This window comes from Pogoniulus pusillus, chromosome 14, assembly GCF_015220805.1.
Source record: "Pogoniulus pusillus isolate bPogPus1 chromosome 14, bPogPus1.pri, whole genome shotgun sequence".
Lineage (NCBI taxonomy): Eukaryota > Metazoa > Chordata > Aves > Piciformes > Lybiidae > Pogoniulus > Pogoniulus pusillus.
Genome location: NC_087277.1, coordinates 26,433,377 through 26,453,252, shown reverse-complemented (window position 1 = coordinate 26,453,252; position 19,876 = coordinate 26,433,377). Strand labels below are relative to the sequence as shown.

Sequence of the window (19,876 nt, the reverse complement as noted above, 5' to 3'; positions counted from 1 at the left end):
TGAGCCTCCTCTTCTAGAGGCTGCACACCCCCAGCTCCCTCAGCCTCTCCTCAGAGTTGTGTTCCAGGCCTTTCACCAGCTTTGTCGCCCTTATGAAGCTGATTACTTGCCACTAAATAAGCATTACAGAGATGCCATAAACAGATCCTCAAGTTTCTCATTCTTTTTTCATAATGTTAATTGTGTCTACAGAAATGGGAGCAGAAGAAAATCCATCTGGGAAGTTGTTTAAACTGTTGTGAAATCCAGGTGTTACTGTTGGCTGAGAGGAATTCCACTTCTAAATGTCTTAAGATATTTGGCTTTTCAAGCTGTTGACCAGCTTCAACCTTCATCTCTGTTGCCTACATCTGTACTCAAAATTCATTTGTATTTGCTGTCTTCTATAATATATAGTATTATAAAGCATTTTAAACAGCATAAGAACTTTAATTAGGCAGCTGAACCAGAAACCAATCACATATGAAGTTCTTCCATAGAGAGTACTGTAAATCCTCTTATCTAGGATCATCAAGAATGAGACAAACAGGAGCTTTAAAATCCAAATACTTTGGCCACTGTAAAGTTCATTTACTTCCACAGACATGCCTGCTCATGCTGAACAGTGCACATGCAGGATTTCCTTTTGCTCAGTATTGCAACACCCAGATGCCTCCCAGAGATTTCCAATTCCACCTCAGTTTCTCTCCCCACATTCACGGGTAACCTAATTCTCTTTCTCGTTGTACAATTAATCATACCACAGGCTAATAATTTAACCTCTACAACCTTAACCCACCATAGCAAATCAGTGGCCTGTAGCATGAGCACAAAGAAACACCTGTGTTCATCTGACAACAGAGAAAGAGCAACCATTAATGCACAGCACCTTGAGAAAATTAAGCCTGTGTGAGAGCACATCCTTTACAACTCTGTTCTAAAACAAAAGCTAGGAGTAACTGCAAGTGAGTCTTGAGGAGATTTGACTTTTCCTACACTCACTGGCATACAGCACGTGAAATGCTAGCAGGCTTGAATAATCACACAGCTGTTTGAAATCTTGGACTAAGATACTGCTCCAAGTAGTTACAGAATGCCAAACAACAATGCTTTCTAACAAATTAAACATATGGATTTTCTTTTGCTGCAGATTTTAGGCTTGAATTTCTGCTTCTATAACTTTTTACAATTAAATTACTCATCTGATTTCCATTACAAAATCCCTTTAAAAAAATAGATTAAGAAACCAACCAGCCCATCTTGCACAATGATTCTACAAAAATGGTCCCAAAGGCCAAACTGAAAAGAAGAATATTGCTGACTGATGAAATATAATTACCTCATTTGATGCTAAAGGGCTTGAAAATATCCTGTTAAGTATAAATGCTGTACTTTTAATCTAAATAATCATTACCTTCAAGTGGAAAAAGCAGATGAATAGACAATTTGATTTTTCTGTTGTAACACAGGTTCCCAGTTCCTGCAACCAACTGACTGACTTCCTTAAGAGAAGATAGCAAAACCAGCACCTACATAAAAATCCTCTCTCCCAAGCAGATCAACAAGCTTTGCTTCCCCGAGTTACCAACAGAATTTCAAGGCTGGATGGATTTCTTTAACTAAAATCTTACAATGCACCTCTCCAAAGAAAAGAAAAAGCATGTCTTTACTGACTGAAATATCCCAAAATACTGGTTTTGTTTAAACACATCCACAGCAGAATCAATCACTGCTGAAAGAAAGGACTTTCACCTTATCTAGTAACACTTCAATAAACTGCAATAACATAAACAGTAAAAAACCTACTTGCCACTTTGTCCAGTTTAATTACCCAGCTTATGCTGTTTTTCACTGACTTCATTCTATCAAACTCAGTGAGGTAACTTCAGCTTGCATGGTATCAATCACTGGCAAGATTAACCATCCACATGAAGATGATGTATGTTTCATTGCTGCTCAGCTAAACATGCCAGCTAAAATAATTATGGCTATGAAGCTGCATTTATTTTTCCACAACGGGACCCTTCAAATCACACACATTTGGAAAGAGGCACATCCACTCCACCTCAGTCTCTTTCAAGAGCATTTAACTGCATTACATCAGTGAATAGGGGGTTGAAAGTTCATTATCCTACACACAAATCCTTAACTCCCAAAACTCAGTGAATTTCACAGATCATATAGCTTGCATTCGGTTGGCAGGGACCTCTAAAGGTCGTGCTGTCCAACACCCTGCAGTAAACAGGGACACCTGGTATTAAATACAGATGGTAACAAAGTCTCTGCCGAATCATAGAATCAATGAGGTTGGAAGACACCTCCAAGGTCAGCCAGTCCAACCTAGCACCCAGCCCTGTACAATTAACCAGACCATGGCACTAAGTGCCTCATCCAGTCTTTCCTTGAACACCTCCAGGGACGGTGCCTCCACCACCTCCCTGGGCAGCCCATTCCAATGCCAATCACTCTCTCTGTGAAGAATTTCCCCATTACTTACCCTTTGAAAGCTTTCTTCTGAGGATCTGTGAGAGACACCAGTTTACTAAAATCTGCTACACCAACTACAGTATTTACTGTGCCAGGAGTGAGAAAAGTGTGCTAACATCATGGTCCAAGTGACAGGGAAAAAAACAACAGTTTGCAAACTTGTTATTTTGTCCAATACCCCCAGCAAGCAAGCGAGCAAAGAAAGAAACTCTCCCAAACGTTAACCTTCAGAAGGTGAGCAAATCCCTTTTCAAAGCTCTCAAACTTCAGACCGAGAGGACACACCAGATTTCAGGTGTGGGAGATAACAAAGCAAACAGCTATCAGCCACTCAACTTCCTCAGCTCCATGAAGCCAAGACCACAAAAAGCCATTCTGTAGCTCAGGTAATTTAAGGTTGTAAAAAAGACCTCCTCAATTTAAAGAAAAAAGAAATCTAGGAGAAAACTCAAATTATCAATGCTACATAAAGCAAATACATATGAAAGTGTATCTCAAGGAGACTGCATGGCTTGAGGGAAGTGGCAATGGAATTTAGTACCTACTATTTCTAGACTGCTCTTTTCCTCATGGAGTTCTAAGTAATAATCAAGAACTGTTAGTGCAAACTACTTGATGTTACCTCCCTGGCCACACTTGAGATACTCATGGCTGAAGACCAGATGTTTGAAGATAAAAATGTCACCTATCATCATATGGTTGGGACCCTTCCTGGCACTCACAGCAAAGGCTACTGCACATGCAGAGAAATCATTACCTCCTGAGATGGAAAAGAGGTGAAAAGCTTATAAAATTAGTGATTTCTATGTAATAATTGGTGCAGTTTATCTTCAGCTAAGCATCTAATACCACATAAAAAAGTCTGCTAGAAACACCTCACCGTTGTTGGGACTGGTGCTCCGTGTCGGATGTAAGACTTTTCCACGCAGGACGCTGGAGGTCTTTTCCAACCGGGTTACTTCTGTGTTTCTGTGACACTGAAGGCCTTCACTCCATCCCTCGTCTCAGCGTTTGTAGAAAGCCCGACGGAGCCTCTGGGCCCGGGCAGGGAGAGCCGGGCAGGGAGAGCCGGGCAGGGAGAGCCGGGCAGGGAGAGCCGGGCAGGGAGAGCCGGGCAGGGAGAGCCGGGCAGGGAGAGCCGGGCAGGGAGAGCCGGGCAGGGAGAGCCGGGCAGGGAGAGCCGGGCAGGGAGAGCCGGGCAGGGAGAGCCGGGCAGGGAGAGCCGGGCGGGCGCAGGGCCCGGCAGGAGGTGCACGGCAGGTTCCTCATCGGCACCTTGTAGCCGTGCGGAGACGAACAGTCCTACCCGGGGAGGACGGACAAGGGGACCTCACCTCCCTCCCTGCCAGCACCCAGCCGAGGGGCCGAGCTGCGCTCCCATCGCGGACAGCCTCAGCCAGGGCCAGGAGCAACGCGACCTGGGCCCGCCGCTGCCTTTTGTCTTGGCGGGGAGGGCCCGGCCCCAGCTGCTGCTAATGAGCGGCCCCGGCGGCGGCTGGCGAGGGAAGGGGCTGAACCGCGGCTAACGAGCACCTGGGGGTACACTAGGCATCTGCACCCTGCAATGCTGAGGCACCTACGGGGTGCCATCTGGGGCCGCGTCCCTGCTCTCCTTATCTTCCACCCCTCCTCTTCCATCTGTCTCTAGCCTGGGAAACCAGAGCAAGTGGCAAACTCAACTGATCCACCTGCATCAGCTTCTCTCCACAATAATGCACTTCCATTTCCTTCTCCATGTATCCATCTGCCTCCTCTTCCCCAACCATATCTACTTCCATCTGCTCACCGCCATCTTCTTTCATATCCACATCCATTTCCTCTTCCTTGCACCTTTCCAGGCACATGCCAAACCAAAAGTCAAGCAGGGAAGTGCATTATTCCTCTCCTGGCCAGCCAAGTAGACCTCTGGGACAGGAGACACAGCATCCGTGCCCCGTTATGGTGCCTGGCCAGAGCTATGAGGCAATGGACCCCCAGCAGGAGCTGGCTGGAGGTTCATCCTCCAGCACCCACTGCCAGTAACAGGCCCATTTCTTCGGCCTCCTTGTCCTCTTAATCTCTCTCTTCCTCCTCTGCTTGCACAGACCCCAGCCCCATGCCTCCCTTGGCATCCAGAAGCTCCTCACCCTGCACTGGTAGCTTCTGGGCTCTGTCTTGCACCGCGGGGAGGCCTGAGAACCTGAGGCTCCAGCCTGGGAAAGGCCACAAGAGGCAGCAGCTCAGGCTCTGAGCAGGAGACAGTTGCTCCCAGCACGTATCCCTGTGGCATGAGCCTGGGACACTCAGGGTTCCTGACTTGCCAGTTTCACCAGAGAAGGATCCCCACGCTGTGCCATCCCCAGGCTGTCTGCTTCAGCCTGCCCAGGCAGCTGCCGTTGCCCACAGCCAGCAGTGCAAATTTCCTCCTTCTCTGAGGCTCCATCATTTGCTGGGATGTTGACAGGCAGATGGGGAAGGTGCTGGGGGAGGTGTGAAGGGCTGTGTGTGTCTGAGGCACTGGGAGAGAAGAAGGGCTGCACAGGGAGCAGGGCAGAAGGGCTGTGCTGAGCCTGTCGCCAGGCTCCAGCAGGTGCAGCTGGCCAGTGAGTCCATTACTGGCTGACCAGTGATGGACAGGCACAACACCTTAGGCGCTTGCAGCTTCATGGGGAGCATCAGGGAACTTTTACATGACCCTTAAGATGGACCAAGCACACTTTTGTGTTTTAATTGTGTCTGGTGGGATTTTGAGAGCGAGGCTGGGGCTATGGTACAGCTCATAGAGGAAGCTTCCTCTGCTCCACCTGCAGCTGACCAAGGCAGAGGCAATCAGCACCTCTGAGACATGAGCACCGCTGAGCAGTCCAGAGCAGAGGGGCTGTGTTGTGCCCGTTGCCAGCAGGTGCAGCTGGCCAGGGAAGTCAGTTACTGGCTGGGTGGTGGGGGATGAGAACACCACCTCAGGAAGTTGCAGCTTCAATGCATCAGGGAAGCTTTACAGAACCTTCAAATTGAACACACTTTGGTGCTTTAACTGAAATGTTTGAGATTTGCTAGTGGGGCTGGGGCTATAGCATAGCTCATGTAAGAAGCTTCCAGAAACTTCCTTCACCCCAAGGTGGGCCCGCCTCCAGCCAAGACCAAGCCAGTCAGCACTGCAGCCCACTGAAGGGACTCATGCTCCAAGGAGAGTTTGTGCAAGAGTGTCATAGGTGGAAGTGTTGCACCCAGGGGACTAAACTGGAACCAGCCCTGAATTTGCATGCATTGTAAACAATTTTTTGGTGAAGTGGCCTAGTTCCGGCTCTGCTCTGGCAGGCTTCTGCACACTGACAACACCAGCAACAGTGTGTTCAGCATTTGTAGCAGGAGCTGACAGGACTGGCACTGAGACTGAAACCAGGAGCCAAAAATGAGGGCCATATGTTGTCCTGCCAATCTTTACAGTGGGGTCTGCAGGCATACTTAGCTTTACTTTGCATGTGTGTGCCAGAGTCTGCACTGTGCCTGTGTCTGCAGAGTTCTGACTTCACAAGAGCACAGATGCTGGGAGAGGTCTTTCTGGAAACTGTAGTGATGATAGCTGCTGTCATGCGTTCAGAGGCTGAACTGAGCAAGTGTGGAGGAGAAGGACTTGAGCCTGTGAGTTGCTGAAAAACTCAACATGATCTGGCAATGGTTGCTTGCAGCCCAGAAGGCAACCATGTCCTAGGTTGCACCAGAGGCAGTGTGAGCAGCAGGATGAGGGAGGTGATTATGCCCCTCTGCTCTGGTGAGACCCCACCTGGAGTGCTGCATTCAGTTCTGGGGCCCTGAGCATATGAGGAACAGGGAATGCTGGAGCAGGTCCAGAAGAGGCCAACTAAAACATTGATTGTGTTGTTTCTAAAGCTTTGTCTGCTCAAGTACAAAAAGTAAGTTGGTGGAGAATTCACATTACAGTAGAACACTAAAGCCCGTGAGATTTAAAATGAGCAAATTTATTACAAGAGTTAAGAAGAAACAATCTAAGTACAAAATAAATGACCACAACAGGATTTGCCACAAGTAAACCAATTTATTACTTTTTGGCAAGTCCCACACAGCATAAGCAAGGATCTTTCACTCACTATATTAAACCATTATTTTGCTTTCTGCAAATTGTAAATATCTTCTACAAGACAAACTGTTGTTACAGTTGCTTCAGAATTCTGGGGCAGGAAGGGGCTGTTTGTCATTTAATCAAATAAAGATGAAAAAATCCAATAAACTGAAGGCCATTTATTCATGGAGGGGCAATAAAACGCAGCATGTGCATTTCCTATCACATCAGTTCTAAACACCACAGAGAAGAGTATGCCTGATTATTACTTTTAGAGACACTTTTTTCCATCCTGTTGCATCCATTTATTAATTGCAGTTAAAAACAGTTTTATACAATAAAAGCAGCAAAATAAATTCTAGAGTAAAGCAGCTGCCATAAGCACAGCTGCATTTCTATACTGTATCAGATAAATAAGGATGTAAAAACTCCTGATCCCATTAATACTTTGCTTGCCTGGCAGGCACCAGTCATATTTAAGTCCCCTTGTTCAAAACGTTGTCCCGTATTTTTCTGATTATTTTCCCTCTCCTTATCTTACTCAAAGTGCTTTAAACCAGACATAATCTCATTCAGAATGACTATTATCTCCCTTCTTCTTAAATAAGAGCAATTCTATAAGCCTCAGGAACATCAGTCTACAACTACAAGATGCACACTGTTAGCTCGTAATCCTCAAATCAGGCAAAGGTGTTTCAGCTTTAGACTAATTGCTTTTCTCCAACTCATCAGCACTAAAATACAGTTATGTTATTGACTAAGGCATTGACAAAAAAAGTGAATAAATCACTTCTGTTGTTCAAAGATAATTGCATTACAGCTTTGGTTTCAGTAGGCTGCTGTTTTTGGAGCCACATTTATAGTGACTTAATGACAAAAGTCCAAGTTTCTAATGTAAAAAGTTGATCCATATTAAAAAATTCCACTTTTCAAGTCTTATTGCATCGTTAAGAAGCAAGGAAAATAAATTTCATTCTTTTGCAGGTCACCTTTAAAAGACACTGACAAATCCCAAGGTGGTTATGCTTACACTTGTATGCAACCAGCTGTTTTAAGCATTTTAAAACATCACATTTTGTTTCAAAGTGCTTAGAGATCAGCAGATCCATCAACGATAAGTTCAGATGAGTTTCAGTACCTGAAGTGAGGACGTTAAAGAGCTCTTTGTTTGGATGATTTCTATACCATGGAAATGCACAGATTAAAGGCTGAAGGATGAACAGCATGGTTCACTTGCATCAATGTTCTGGTGTCAAATGACAGATTCATCACTAGAAACAGCATCAAGTGTTCAGTTGCTACTGTCAACTGCAGAAACACCCCCAAAAGTAACATCCTCACCCTTAGTATAAATCTGAGATGAAGGTCTTTAAAATAAAAGGACTGTGTACTTCCTTCAGCCAAGCAAGACATTCTACTGCTAGATTAGTCTTCAGCTCTTCTCTGGCCAAACCAAAATAGGGGGGAGTCCTACAGCATCCTGAAAGAGCTAAAGAAACACTGCAGAGGATATTCCATCAACCAAAAGAAAAATCAGTGATTTTAAATGTCTTTAACTGTTCCACAATCATCAAAATCTGCCAGAAATAATGTAACAGGAACCAGTGGGTTAACCTGAATTCTTCAGCAGAAATGCAAATCAGCCAAAACATTTACTACTCATTAGCTTCATTACAGCACAGGAAGAATCTCTTACTAAATAAAACAGAATTCCTGATCTACACAGCCATCATTTTAGAGGAGATTGTGTAAACAAGATGCATACCAACAAGTTCAACATATTGTCATGTGATATTGGTTTGGCTTTGTTTCAAATCTAGAGCTATTTTTCGTTTATAGTCAAACCTTCCATGTCCCTTCCCCCTCCCATTTTTCATCCATTCCACTTAATTTCACTTTCCACTGTCTGGGAATTGCCTGGAGCCCAACATTCAAAGATGCAACTTTCATCCATGTGGATTCATGATTTTTCTATGCTAGCTGCCATTTTCTGTAGCAGTGTCTGTTAGAAGTTTTACAGAATTGTAATGTTCCCCTAATCCATAGGCATGCCTCATGTACCTGAAAAAGAAAGTTATAGAATTAGTGTTCAGTCTAACTAAAAATATATGTCATGCCAAACATTATTAAACTATCTTTCAGTGCTGCTAATTTCAAGTTTTATCACAGAAAATAGTTGACTAAATAAGAGAGTATTAAAGATGAGTTTTAATTCTGGTGACTTCCAGGCACAGACTGACAGAAACTTCAGGCAGGAACAAAACAAAAGGTTTCTTGCTACATCTTACATAAATGTCACCATGATCTTGTAGCTTGACCTTGTAGTATTCTATAAAGCAGTGACTGAATCACACTTCAGACTGATTTTTAGCATTTTAAGAACACTAATTCTATCTTTAAACCGTGTCAATCACAAACCATTTCTGTTCAAGCACAGTTTCAATGTTAGAGATGTAACAGAAAATAAAAAGCAAGTGAAAACCAATGTTGAGCACCCTGCTACAGAGATAAGTGCACTATTTTTTAAAGAATGGATAAAATTACACACTTACACAAGTATTATTGGTTTGCCTGAATATTCTTCACCAACAATGATGGGAGGGGAATCCATTTGCACCACTTCAATAGGTGTTTGCAAGATGTGTGACAAAGCCCTTAGCTTTGAGGCGTCAAACCAATTTGATGATAGGATTAAATCCAACGTAGAGAGGAGAGAGGAAGACACAGCATTTAGTTTTGTCAGATGTGAGTTTGAGCATGACATTTCAAATATCACCAACTTTAATAAAGTTAGCAAAGTTATTTTAACTTCAAAAAAACTTCAATTGAAAGCAGGTTGCCTTAAATGAATCATTTTGATGACACAACACAGGCAACATTGATTTAGAATCACAGAATCAACCAGGTTGGAAGCGACCTCCAAGATCAGCCAGTCCACCCTATCACCCAGCCCTAGCCAGTCAACTAGACCATGGCACTAAGTGCCTCAGCCAGTCTTTTCTTGAACACCCCCAGGGATGGTGACTCCACCACCTCCCTGGGTAGCCCATTCCAATGCCAATCACTCTCTCTGCCAACAACTTCTTCCTAACATCCAGCCTAGACCTCCCCTGGCACAACTTGAGACTGTGTCCCCTTGTTTTGTTGCTGGTTGCCTGGGAGAAGAGACCAACCCCACCTGGCTACAGCCTCCCTTCAGACCTAAAGTTTCAACTACTCAGCTGGAGTGAAAAAAAAAAGGAAAGAGGAAGAACAATTAGAAATAACAAAGCCAGTCACCTAATTCATACCCTGCTTCAAGAAGCGAAAGCCTGATCCACAGTGCACTAGAATCAGAGTCTCACAGACAGAAACCGAATGGAAGAGTTACTTTTAAAAGTCAGCAACAAAAACTCCACCCCACAACAAAATAAGTGCCACAAACTAAACTACACTGAAGAGATCTTGCATTTAAAGGTGGTTTCTCAAAGTGTAAAAATCATAAATGTTTAAAGTTTTATTAGAAGTGGAAAAAAGAAAGAGGAATGGAGGTTTAAACTATTTATGCTGATAGAGCTAAGAAGTGTTTTCCGAAGAACACAGCAGCAGCTGTTTCCTGAGACAGCGAGTCAGCTACCAGTGGAGAAAAGAGACACAGGCTTAAGAAGCCCTTTTTGAACAGTACATTCACCTGCTTCAGAGTTTCACAAACAAATTATCAAGCCAATACTTACTTCCAGTTGACCACCCCACGCAGCTGTGTTTGCTATATCATCGCAGTATTTTTCAAACTCCTCTGTAGGGAAAGAAAACAAAACTTTTAGTATTTCTCTTATTTGAGAACAAGCAGCTAAGGAACAGCAAGCAACTGCACAAAATAGAACCTAGTCCAAACATGGTGTACAGGAAAATATTTCAGTAAAGAGTAGGAAAGGAAAAGAAAAACACCAAAGGTCAAAAAATCCCCAAACAACCCTGTAATTCTTGTAGAGAAAAATTAAGACTGAAGACAAAAATGAAAACAAGTATGGGAATAAAGAGAAGTACTAGCTTGCATTTAAAACTTTTTATTCAGGAAACTGCTAACAAGCAAGAAGGTTTTTTGTTAAGTTCCAGAGGGTGATGGTTTGAGACTCAAGAAAATTATATGGCAACAATTAATATGCCTACTTCTTAGGTCAGCTAAAGTGAGGCATGTTTTTTTACATCTTGTAAGTGTATATAGATAAGCTGCTGGTTTGGTGGCTTTTTATTTCCAAATTAGCTGCCTTTATTTTTAACCTTTGAAGTATTTATCTCCAGTAGTTCTCTGTTAATAGCTACAAAAGCCTTCAGTAGATCATATTCTGAAGAAATCAGGCTTTCAAGTTTATGAATGACACCCTTTCAGGCTTCTGAACCTTATGAATAAAGTCTCATAAGGAAATAACTAATTTTCTGAAGACTGCTCAGGATTGCTTTGCATACACTCTCCAAATCACAGAATTGTTTGCGTTGGAGAAGACCTTTAAGATCACTGAGTCCAACCATTATCTCCTTCTACCACCAAGTCTAGCCTCTGCCTCTTTGAAACACCTCCAGGGATGGATATTAAACCACTTCCCTAAGCAGGCTGTTCCAGTCTTTGAGAGCCCTTTCAGTGAAAAAGTTTCTTCTGACATCCAATTTAAAGCTGTCTTGGTACAATTTGAGGCTGCTTCCCTCCTAACAAGTGACAGGACAAATGGAGAAGAGACTTATGCCCACCCTGCCACAGCCTCCTTTCAGGGACTTGTAGAGAGCGATAATGTTTCCCTTGAGCCTTCTCATCGCCAAACTAAAAACCCTCAGGTCCCTCAGCTGCTCCTCACTAGACTTGTTTCCAGACCCTTCACCAGCTTCCTTGTCCTTCTCTCTACCCACTCCAGTACATAAATGTCTTTCTTGTAGTGTCCAAAACAGAACACAGTCCTCAAGGTGTCCATCATAAGTGCTGATTATAGTTGAACAGCTCCTTCCCCGGTCCTGCTGATCATGCAATTCCCAATACAGACCATAATGCTGTGAGGCTCCTTGGCCACCTGAGCACACTGCTGGCTCCTATTCAGCCAGATGGATTTACTATAAATCCACTATGATAATAAGAGATAAGAACACCACAACTCCCTTCTGCTCTGCAGAATGTCATTCAGTATTCTATTGGGGCACATTTATCCTGTGACAATTATCCTGGGAGAGGCACTTCCTACTTCACACTAGCAGCCAGTCACTAAATTAACTCCACAGCAAAAATGACTAAATGAACAGAGCAGTAAGTTAAAAATGTATGAAGTGATTTACATGGCACTCCAAAGATGCAGTAAAAAGAATAATAAACCACTGCTCAAATAAATAGTACAGGAATTCCATTTAACTGCATTTACTCAGCCTACATTACTGATCCACACTTGTGCTAGTTTGAGCCCATCTGGGATATTCTGGTAAGAAGAATTGGGTTGTAGGCTGTGAAAATGAAAGAATGGTGATGTCTACTTCACTCATAGGCTTGCTGAGATGTATAAGAACAAGAACACATAGATAAGTAAGTCTCTCTCTCTGGGCTTTTTGGGCTGCACTTCTCTCTCTAACCTGCCTGACTAATCCACCTGCTTCCTAACCCCCGTCTGACCCTTCAAACCACCTTAAATGTAAGGCAAAATCTGGGGTAAGGTGGGGAGAAGGGGGAAGGGTGGTTGGGAGCCCCTCCTGGGGACTCTGGTTTCTGGGAGGGCTGTTGTGTCTCTGTATTACTTTTAACTTGTATGTTTCTGTATATAGCTGTATCTGTTGTAAATATCTGCTTGTATATTGTGCTAAGCTGCAAATATAGCTTTATTCATTCCATTTCCAGAGCTGCTGAGTATAGTCTGGGAGATTTTCCAAAGTGGGGGGCATTGGGTGTAGTTGGGTAACACCCAAACCATCTGTGCCTGTCTGAAGCTAGCTAGAATGTTTTGGTGAGAAGAACTAGATTACAGGCAATGAAAGGAAAACAATGGTGATGACTGCTTCCCTCACAGGCTTGCTGAGACGTATAACAGCAAGAATCCAAACATAAAGTAGTCGCTCCCTGTCCGGACTGCGGGCTGTATTTTTCTCTCTAACCTAACCTGACTAATCCACCTGCTTCCTAACCCCCCTGGCCGACCCTCCATTCTTCCTTGGGCACAAGGCAATGTCTGGGGTAAGGTAGAGAGGAGTGGAAGAAGGTGGAAGGGCAGTTGGGAGCCCCTCATGTGGACTCAGGTTTCTGGGAGGGCTGTTGTGTTTCTGTATTATCTTTTAACTTGTATATTTCTGTCTATACTGTAAATATCTGCTTGTATATTGTGCTAAGCTGTAAATATAAAAGCTTCATTCAATTTCCAGAGCCAGCTGAGTCTAGTCTAGGTGATTTCTAAAGTGGGGGGGAGCAGGGCACTCTCAAACCATCACACTATCACAACACTAAAAAAGAAATGTAGCCAGCCAGTCAAGAGAGGGGATTCTCCCCCTTTACTCTGCCGTTGTGAGACCCCACCTCAAATACTGCATCAGTTCTGTTTGTCACTCTGCACAGAGCTGCATGAGCGAGTCCAGAGGAGGGCCACAAAGATGATCCAAGGGCTGGAGCACCTCTGCTATGAGGATAGGCTGAGAGAGCTGGGGTTGTTCAGCCTGGAGAAGGTTTCAGGGGGACCCCAGAGCTGCCTTCCTAAAATGAAGGCATCCTACAGGAAAGATGGAGAGGGACTCTTCATAAGGGTGTCTAGCAACAGGACTAGGGGGAATGGTTTGGAGCTGAGGGAGAGCAGATTAAGACTGAGATCTTCAGAAGTTCTTCAGTTCTTGAGGGTGGCAAGACTCTGGAATAGGCTGCCCAGGGAGGTTGTGGCTGCCTAATCCCTGGGAGTGTTCAAGGCCAGGTTGGATGAGGCCTTGAGCAGCCAAGCTGAGTTTTCAGGCATCTCTGCCTCCTTAGGTTGGAGGATATGATCCCTTCCAACCTAAGCCATCCTATGGGATTTTTCAGTTTAGTCTATTTACAAGAAAGGTCTCTGAAAGACCTAGCATAAACAGTGAAAGTAAAAGTTCAATAAGAAAAAACATCCATACAAACTATTACAAAGAAAGAATTTCACACATTTTTAGCAACTTTCCTATGTCAATTAAAACATCAACATAAAAGTTGACCCCAAAAATCATCCCAAAGCTGGCAGACAAGCTGTTTATGATGCAACTTACACCACACACCAGAACACAATGAGCATCTGGTAACCAGAAACAACTTCATTTTCTAATGGGGAATTACACCTGTTCTAGTGGGAGGTGTCCCTGCCTATGGCAGGGGAGTTGGAACTGGATGATCTTTGAGGTCCTTTCCAACCTAAACCATTCTGTGAATTATATTCACTAGATGACAATTTGGGTGTACCAGGTTTCATACAGGGTAAAGTCTGTGTTTCACAGAACACAGTTAAATTAACAGTGTAACAAGTTCATCTGTGCCTAAGATTGAGAATTACCAGAGAGTTGTAACAGCTTTAAAAATCCAAGTCTTACCTCTGCTGTACATGTCTCCGGTGCTAGGGTTTGTAAGGAACGGCAGGAAGTCATCCAAGTGGCTTTGCATGTACTTTGCTGTTTGGTTCCTCAGAGCTGCAACAGTACAGGAGTTGTGGCAATCCTTGAGCTGATCTTCAATAGCTCTGTACATACAGTGGCCATCTGAAGGGATCTGCTTAATCTCCAAGTGCCTCGCTGCCAACAGGGAGGCAAGTTTCTGACTTTCAAGATGTCTAGCACCTGTTAAATTTTCAATCTCAGCTTCAGCTATCCTCTCTTCTCGTTCTTTCTCCAAGGCAGCTTTTTTTTCCTTAGATTAAAAACACATCAAAATTACATCCAGTGTTAAAATGTAGACAATGCCTGTACAGCTCTCAGCTTACTGCTTGCTTCTGTTTTCTCAGTACATTCATGTGTGTAAAATGCTCCTTAAATCAGTACTACCAAAGCAGAAATCTCATAAATCCAAACTTTAGCAAATGGCAGAGACTATTACACCCTAATTGCCTCTGACCCAGAACCTCAAATGATGTGACAGGAGAAAGTTACATCAGCAAGCACAGCAACACTTTACAACAGCTGCACACAGGTCACTAACAGTCATGCCTTCAGGATCACCTCTCTCACCACGCTGGCAAGTATGGGAACTCTAATTAAACAATTATGAGCAGTATTTTCTGTTGTAAGTGTGAGATTTACCACTTGGGCATGTGATTGCATAATGGCATTCATGTCATGAACTGAAACTCCTCCAGGCTAGATACTACAGAACATAAAAGACTGGTCCTAACCTAAAAGATGGTTAAGAATGCATTCAGAGAACACTAGAGGTGATGTAATACTATGTAACATAAATACCACTTTCATAGAACACTGTGTAAGTTTACACTTAAGTTAACCAGGGAATAAGAGTCAAGTAAACAAGTCAATTAAAAAAAAGGAAGCAACATTAGGATGGTTTAGGTAACCACGATATAGGAAAGCTAAACTGCAGTTTCTAGTTGCCATGGTGTGAAGAATTAAGAACATCCTTTTATCATGTTAATTACAAGGCAGCTCTGGGCAGGGCTCATTTAACAGGGGATGGCCTCTGCTGTAAAGCAGTGCTCCTCTAGCCCTGAACCAGCATTCATGCAGGTACAAGAATGTAAATCCATCACAAGTGAAGCTTAGATGTTAAACTGATTTAACTCTAACGGCCTTGACAACAGGTAGCACTTCTTAACAATTCAAAACCCTCAAAAGTGTGAAGTTCCACCACTCACAGATTTTCCACACGTTTTGCATTATTGCAATTGAATTTCTGTAGTACTGTTTTTAGTGACATTCTTTTAAAACCGTTTGCTTTTACATGATTTGAGGTTTTTTGTTTCCCATCTCATGATCTGTTCCAGTTCCCAGCTCATGGTTGAGGGCAAAAGTACAACTACTTATAAGATGCTTTACAGATTTTCAATGCACCCAGTAGGAAAATTAGCCACATAACATCCCCAGCAAAACTGTGTGACTTTGGTTATTAAAGTGAATATAATTTCAAACAAATATGCATGGCACTGTAAACCATACCCGCCTCTTCTGTGCTTTTGATATCCGGGGATGCTGAATTTGTTGCTCTACTCCTTGAAGCTTTAAACTTGCAACTCCATCAGCTATGGAATCTGTCTGAAAAGAAGGAAAAAAATAAGTTAAATGTTCTTATTAATATAAATGCTAACTCAGATGTTCAGCTCCTGAAACACATTTTAACTTCTCTTCCTAGGTAAATGTAGAGTGTATTTATGAGGGTTAACCACACAGATCTGTGTATAGCACAGGATGAGTCAGTGTCAAAACTAAACCACTGCCATGTACTTCAATACTTTTTATGTGCTCTCTACATAGAGACAATTATGAATTGTGCATCTCAGATGTAATCATAGAATCAACCAGGTTGGAAGAGACCTCCAAGATCATCCAGTCCAACCTATCACTCAGCCCTATCCAGTCAACTAGACCATGGCACCGAGTGCCTCATCCAGTCTTTTCTTGAAGACCTCAAGGGACAGTGCCTCCACCACCTCCCTGGGCAGCCCATTCCAATGGGAAATCACTCTCTCCGTGAAGAACTTCCTCCTAACATCTTCACTTCACATTCTCCTACAAGATTCCATAGTGCAGTGTGCACACTGCTTACTGGCTGAAAGAGAGAGCTCTTCTCACAGTACTAGCTGGCTGCAGTACTCAAACAGCCATTACCATGTTCTGTGATGATTAAAGCAAGAGAATTATACAATTGTTAGAATTACTACTGCTCAACAACAACAGAAGACTCCACTGTTCAAATGTCCCACGTAGCAATGCGTATCTACAGCTGTATCTTTCTAAAGATCAAGTTCCTAACATTGCATACAGAAGAAATTAATTTTAAAGTGCTTCTTCACTGTAATTTTTAATAATTAAAGAAGCCCTAACAGAACTCCTATCTGTACAACTTCACCTGAAGTTAAGGCACCTACCTTATTCTGCTCAGGTGAAGATTCCTTCAGCTGCTTTAATTCTTCCTTGTGCTTCTGTTCAAGTTCTGCCTCTAATTTGGCAACTTCATCAGCCAGCTGTTTTCTTCGCTTTTTATCATTCTTGGGAACTACATTTTTCATGCCTTGGATTTTTGCTGTTAGAGAAATAGTGCAATGAAATGTTACCTCTCAACAGAAGCACTCCACAATCACTGAAGAGAACTTCAAGTCATACAGAACAACTTAAAAAGGGCCAACATATCAGCACGCTTCAGCAGCTTAGCTGTGAGACTGTCTGATAGGAGCATCATATTTTAAAGCAGCCATGTTCTTCTTAAAAGATACAAATATCACATCTGACAAAGAAAAAAAAATCTTGTGCCAGGTGACTATTATAAATACTTAAAAGCCTCATCAATACTGCACACCTCAGCCTGGTGCCTTCAAAATGAACATCTGGGCAATGAGACCTCAAGTCCTGTTACAGGAAAGATGTCTACATTTTTACATCACAGCAGATTAAAAGTAAAAGCAGTGTAACCTTTCTGTAAAGTTAAGTTTCTAAAAGCAAAATGGGTGTTGCAGGGAAAAAAAACCTCAACCTGCTTAAATTCCCCATGTATTTTCAGGTTGCAAGTCAAGGCTCCATTTTTCAATTCATAGAATAATTTGGTTTAAAAAGGATGTTGAGGTCACCCAGCTCAACCTCCTGCTTGAAGTGGGGCTCAATTCAAAGCTACATCAGGTTGCATTCATTCAAAATTTATTCAGATGACTGTGCAAAGTCTCCACAGATGAACATTCTGCAGCTTTTTTTCCCCAATGTTTAACCATTGCTGCTGTGAAAATATTTTCTCTTTCTCCTCCCATGAGGATTTTTCATGCTACCACTTTCAGCCACTATCTGTGGCTATCTGTTCTTGACAATGATACTTTAAGACCCTCGTCCCACCCATTATCCTGTGGGAACTACCAACTAGATCCCCCACAGTCATCACCTCCAGAATGAACAAACACAGCTTCCACAGCCTGGGCTTTTATACAAAAAATCCCTGCTAGCTCTCATCACTTCAGCATTACAGCACCAATTATTTAACATCCTGCTTGCTATTCATCACATGTACACTTTCCTGTCCTTCACCCTTGAATTGTCACGCTTGCTCTGAAGATGGTAATCATGAAACCTCAAGAGGAGAAAGCAAGAATACCCACATGGAAAGATTTATGTTAAGCATTCAGCCTCATAGATGAATCAGCTGAGTTTGGCAGAAAAGCAGTTTTATTCATAACAATTAACATAATGAGGGGAAAAGAAATCAGGACTTTAAAGGCACACACAGATACATAAGGGGGTGTTGAAGACAGGGACCATCAATTGAAGGAGATGCTCTATTCCCAAAGCCTGAAGTGAACCTCATATTAATTCTTAAGAACAAAATGTGGTGCTATTGGCCAAACATTTAATCACTGCACTTACCCAGAACGTATTTTCCAAGTAGGAAAACATGTGCCTATAGGTCACTTGCCTCTCTTAACTGGGTAGACTGGGGCTCTGTCTTCTCTACACTCTTCTGCTCTAAGTAGTATAGGACTGCAATTAGATAGCCCCTTGTCACCTTTAGGTAGAAAAATCCTCTATCGTTCACCCTCTCCCAATCAACATGCCATGTGTGCTCCAGCCACCAACCCCCACCACTCTATTCCTACCCCTCTTTTAAATTTCAACCAAAACTGAGGGTGGAAAAAGCACCCCCAAACACTAAGCTCTTATACACTGAATTACAATATGCAGCCCAAGTGTCTCTTCTCCAGCCCTTGTTCAATATGCTGCAGATAGGTCTGTTTCATAGAATCATAGAATCAACCAGGTTGGAAAAGACCTCCAAGATCAGCCAGTCCAACCTAGCACCCAGCCCTATCCAATCAACTAGACCATGGCACTAAGTGCCTCAGCCAGTCTTTTCTTGAAGACCCCCAGGGACGGTGCCTCCACCACCTCCCTGGGCAGCCCATTCCAATGGGAAATCACTCTCTCTGTGAAGAACTTCTTCCTAATATCCAGCCTATACCTCCCCTGGCACAACTTGAGACTGTGTCCCCTTGTTCTATTGCTGGTTGCCTGGGAGAAGAGGCCACCCCCCACCTGGCTACAATGCCCCTTCAGGTAGTTGTAGACAGTAATAAGATCACCCCTGAGCCTCCTCTTCTCCAGGCTAAACAGGCCCAGCTCCCTCAGCCTCTCCTCATAGGGTTTATGTTCCAGGCCCCTCAGCAGCTTTGTTGCCCTTCTCTGGACATGTTCCAGCACCTCAACATCTTTCTTGAATTGAGGGGCCCAGAACTGGACACTTACATACCAAAACAGCCCAGCCAAGGAAAAGGCCGCATCAAGATATCAGCAGTGAGGAAGGCTTAACGAAAAGGTTAAAAATCAACTATAAAACACAACTAAAAAGAGAATCCAGCTACCAGAAGTATTTAGCCTATCTGTTGTACCAGGGTAGCTGAAATGGGGCTCATGAGCCGTTCAGGTGGAGCACTGTAAGGTCTTCTGCTTATTGATACCTTCCTCTGTCTGGGCAGAAGGTGAAAGTTCATTTCAGTTCAGCTGCACTTCGAATGAACAAACGTAGCTGCCAGGGCAGCAAGGCCCCACACGAAGGCTTTTCAATCCAAAATGCTTTACAAAGCCACACCTTCTTTAACTTAGAAACGAAGTATCAATACTTTAGTTACCAGAAACAGCCCAGCACCACGTTGCGGCTCTAAAGCGCCGTTAAGCTCCGAAGATGACAGCAAGGGGAACTCCGCAGACCCCCTGCGTGACAAGAACCACACCTAGCAGTAAAGCTTAGCTCTGACACCTCTGCCAAGAGCAAGCATTTTGGCTACTGTCATCCGTTTCCCCTTGCGAAAACACTAAAGGGCTGCGGCCCTCTCTCTCAATGCCCTGCGGCGGCAACCGCGCCAGCCACCGGTCCCTCCCAGCTCAGCTTTCGCCAAGCGTCCCGCAGCAGAAAGCCGAGAGCGAACGCCCTCGTCTCCCTCCCACCACCTCCCCGGCCAGGCCGGCGCCCGAAGGAGCCACTCTCCCCTTCTCCCTATCTTCTCCCCACGCTTCGGCGGGCCGCCGCAGCCCTCACCCTGGAGCTCCCGTTTCTCCCTGCGCTGCCGCTTCACCAGCTGCTGCAGCGGCCCTTCGGCTTCCGACTCCTCATCGCCGGAGCCCTCCATGAGTGCCTGAGGCACACCGGCACCACACGGCGGCGGCGCTTATGACCTCCAACCCCTGCGGCAGGCGGGACCTCGCCGG

At 43.9% G+C, this 19,876-nt stretch overlaps 2 protein-coding genes across 5 annotated transcripts in view; both read right to left on the bottom strand.

The window, feature by feature from the left end:
- Positions 1 to 3,812, bottom strand: part of SLC26A7 (solute carrier family 26 member 7) — an 85,597-nt gene extending 81,785 nt beyond the window's left edge. For all 3 annotated transcript variants that reach the window (XM_064154674.1, XM_064154672.1, XM_064154673.1), the window contains exon 1: positions 3,801 to 3,812. The gene's annotated coding sequence lies outside the window, so the exon portion shown is untranslated. The remainder of the gene's footprint in view (positions 1 to 3,800) is intronic.
- Positions 3,813 to 6,404: 2,592 nt separating this feature from the next.
- Positions 6,405 to 19,874, bottom strand: OTUD6B (OTU deubiquitinase 6B). 2 transcript variants are annotated; one of them, XM_064154670.1, is made up of 7 exons: positions 19,707 to 19,874; positions 16,564 to 16,718; positions 15,635 to 15,730; positions 14,066 to 14,378; positions 10,240 to 10,301; positions 9,079 to 9,185; positions 6,405 to 8,587 (listed from the first exon to the last, which is right to left on the bottom strand). In XM_064154670.1, the coding sequence occupies exons 1-7, from the start codon at positions 19,795 to 19,797 to the stop codon at positions 8,503 to 8,505; spliced, it is 909 nt and encodes a 302-aa protein (XP_064010740.1). In that variant the 5' UTR covers positions 19,798 to 19,874; the 3' UTR covers positions 6,405 to 8,502. The 2 variants fall into 2 exon arrangements, with proteins under 2 accessions (XP_064010740.1, XP_064010741.1); XM_064154671.1 differs by lacking the exon at positions 19,707 to 19,874 and adding an exon at positions 19,300 to 19,379.
- Positions 19,875 to 19,876: the final 2 nt, after the last annotated feature.

Coding starts and splice junctions, on each gene's coding strand:
- OTUD6B (XM_064154670.1), bottom strand. CDS start 19,797: ATGGAGGGCTCCGGCGATGAGGAGTCGGAAGCCGAAGGGCCGCTGCAG. Junction 15,731..16,563: donor CTTCACCTGAGCAGAATAAG/GTAGGTGCCTTA, acceptor CCTTCTTTTCAG/ACAGATTCCATAGCTGATGG. Junction 9,186..10,239: donor CGTGGGGTGGTCAACTGGAA/GTAAGTATTGGC, acceptor GACGCCTCAAAG/CTAAGGGCTTTGTCACACAT.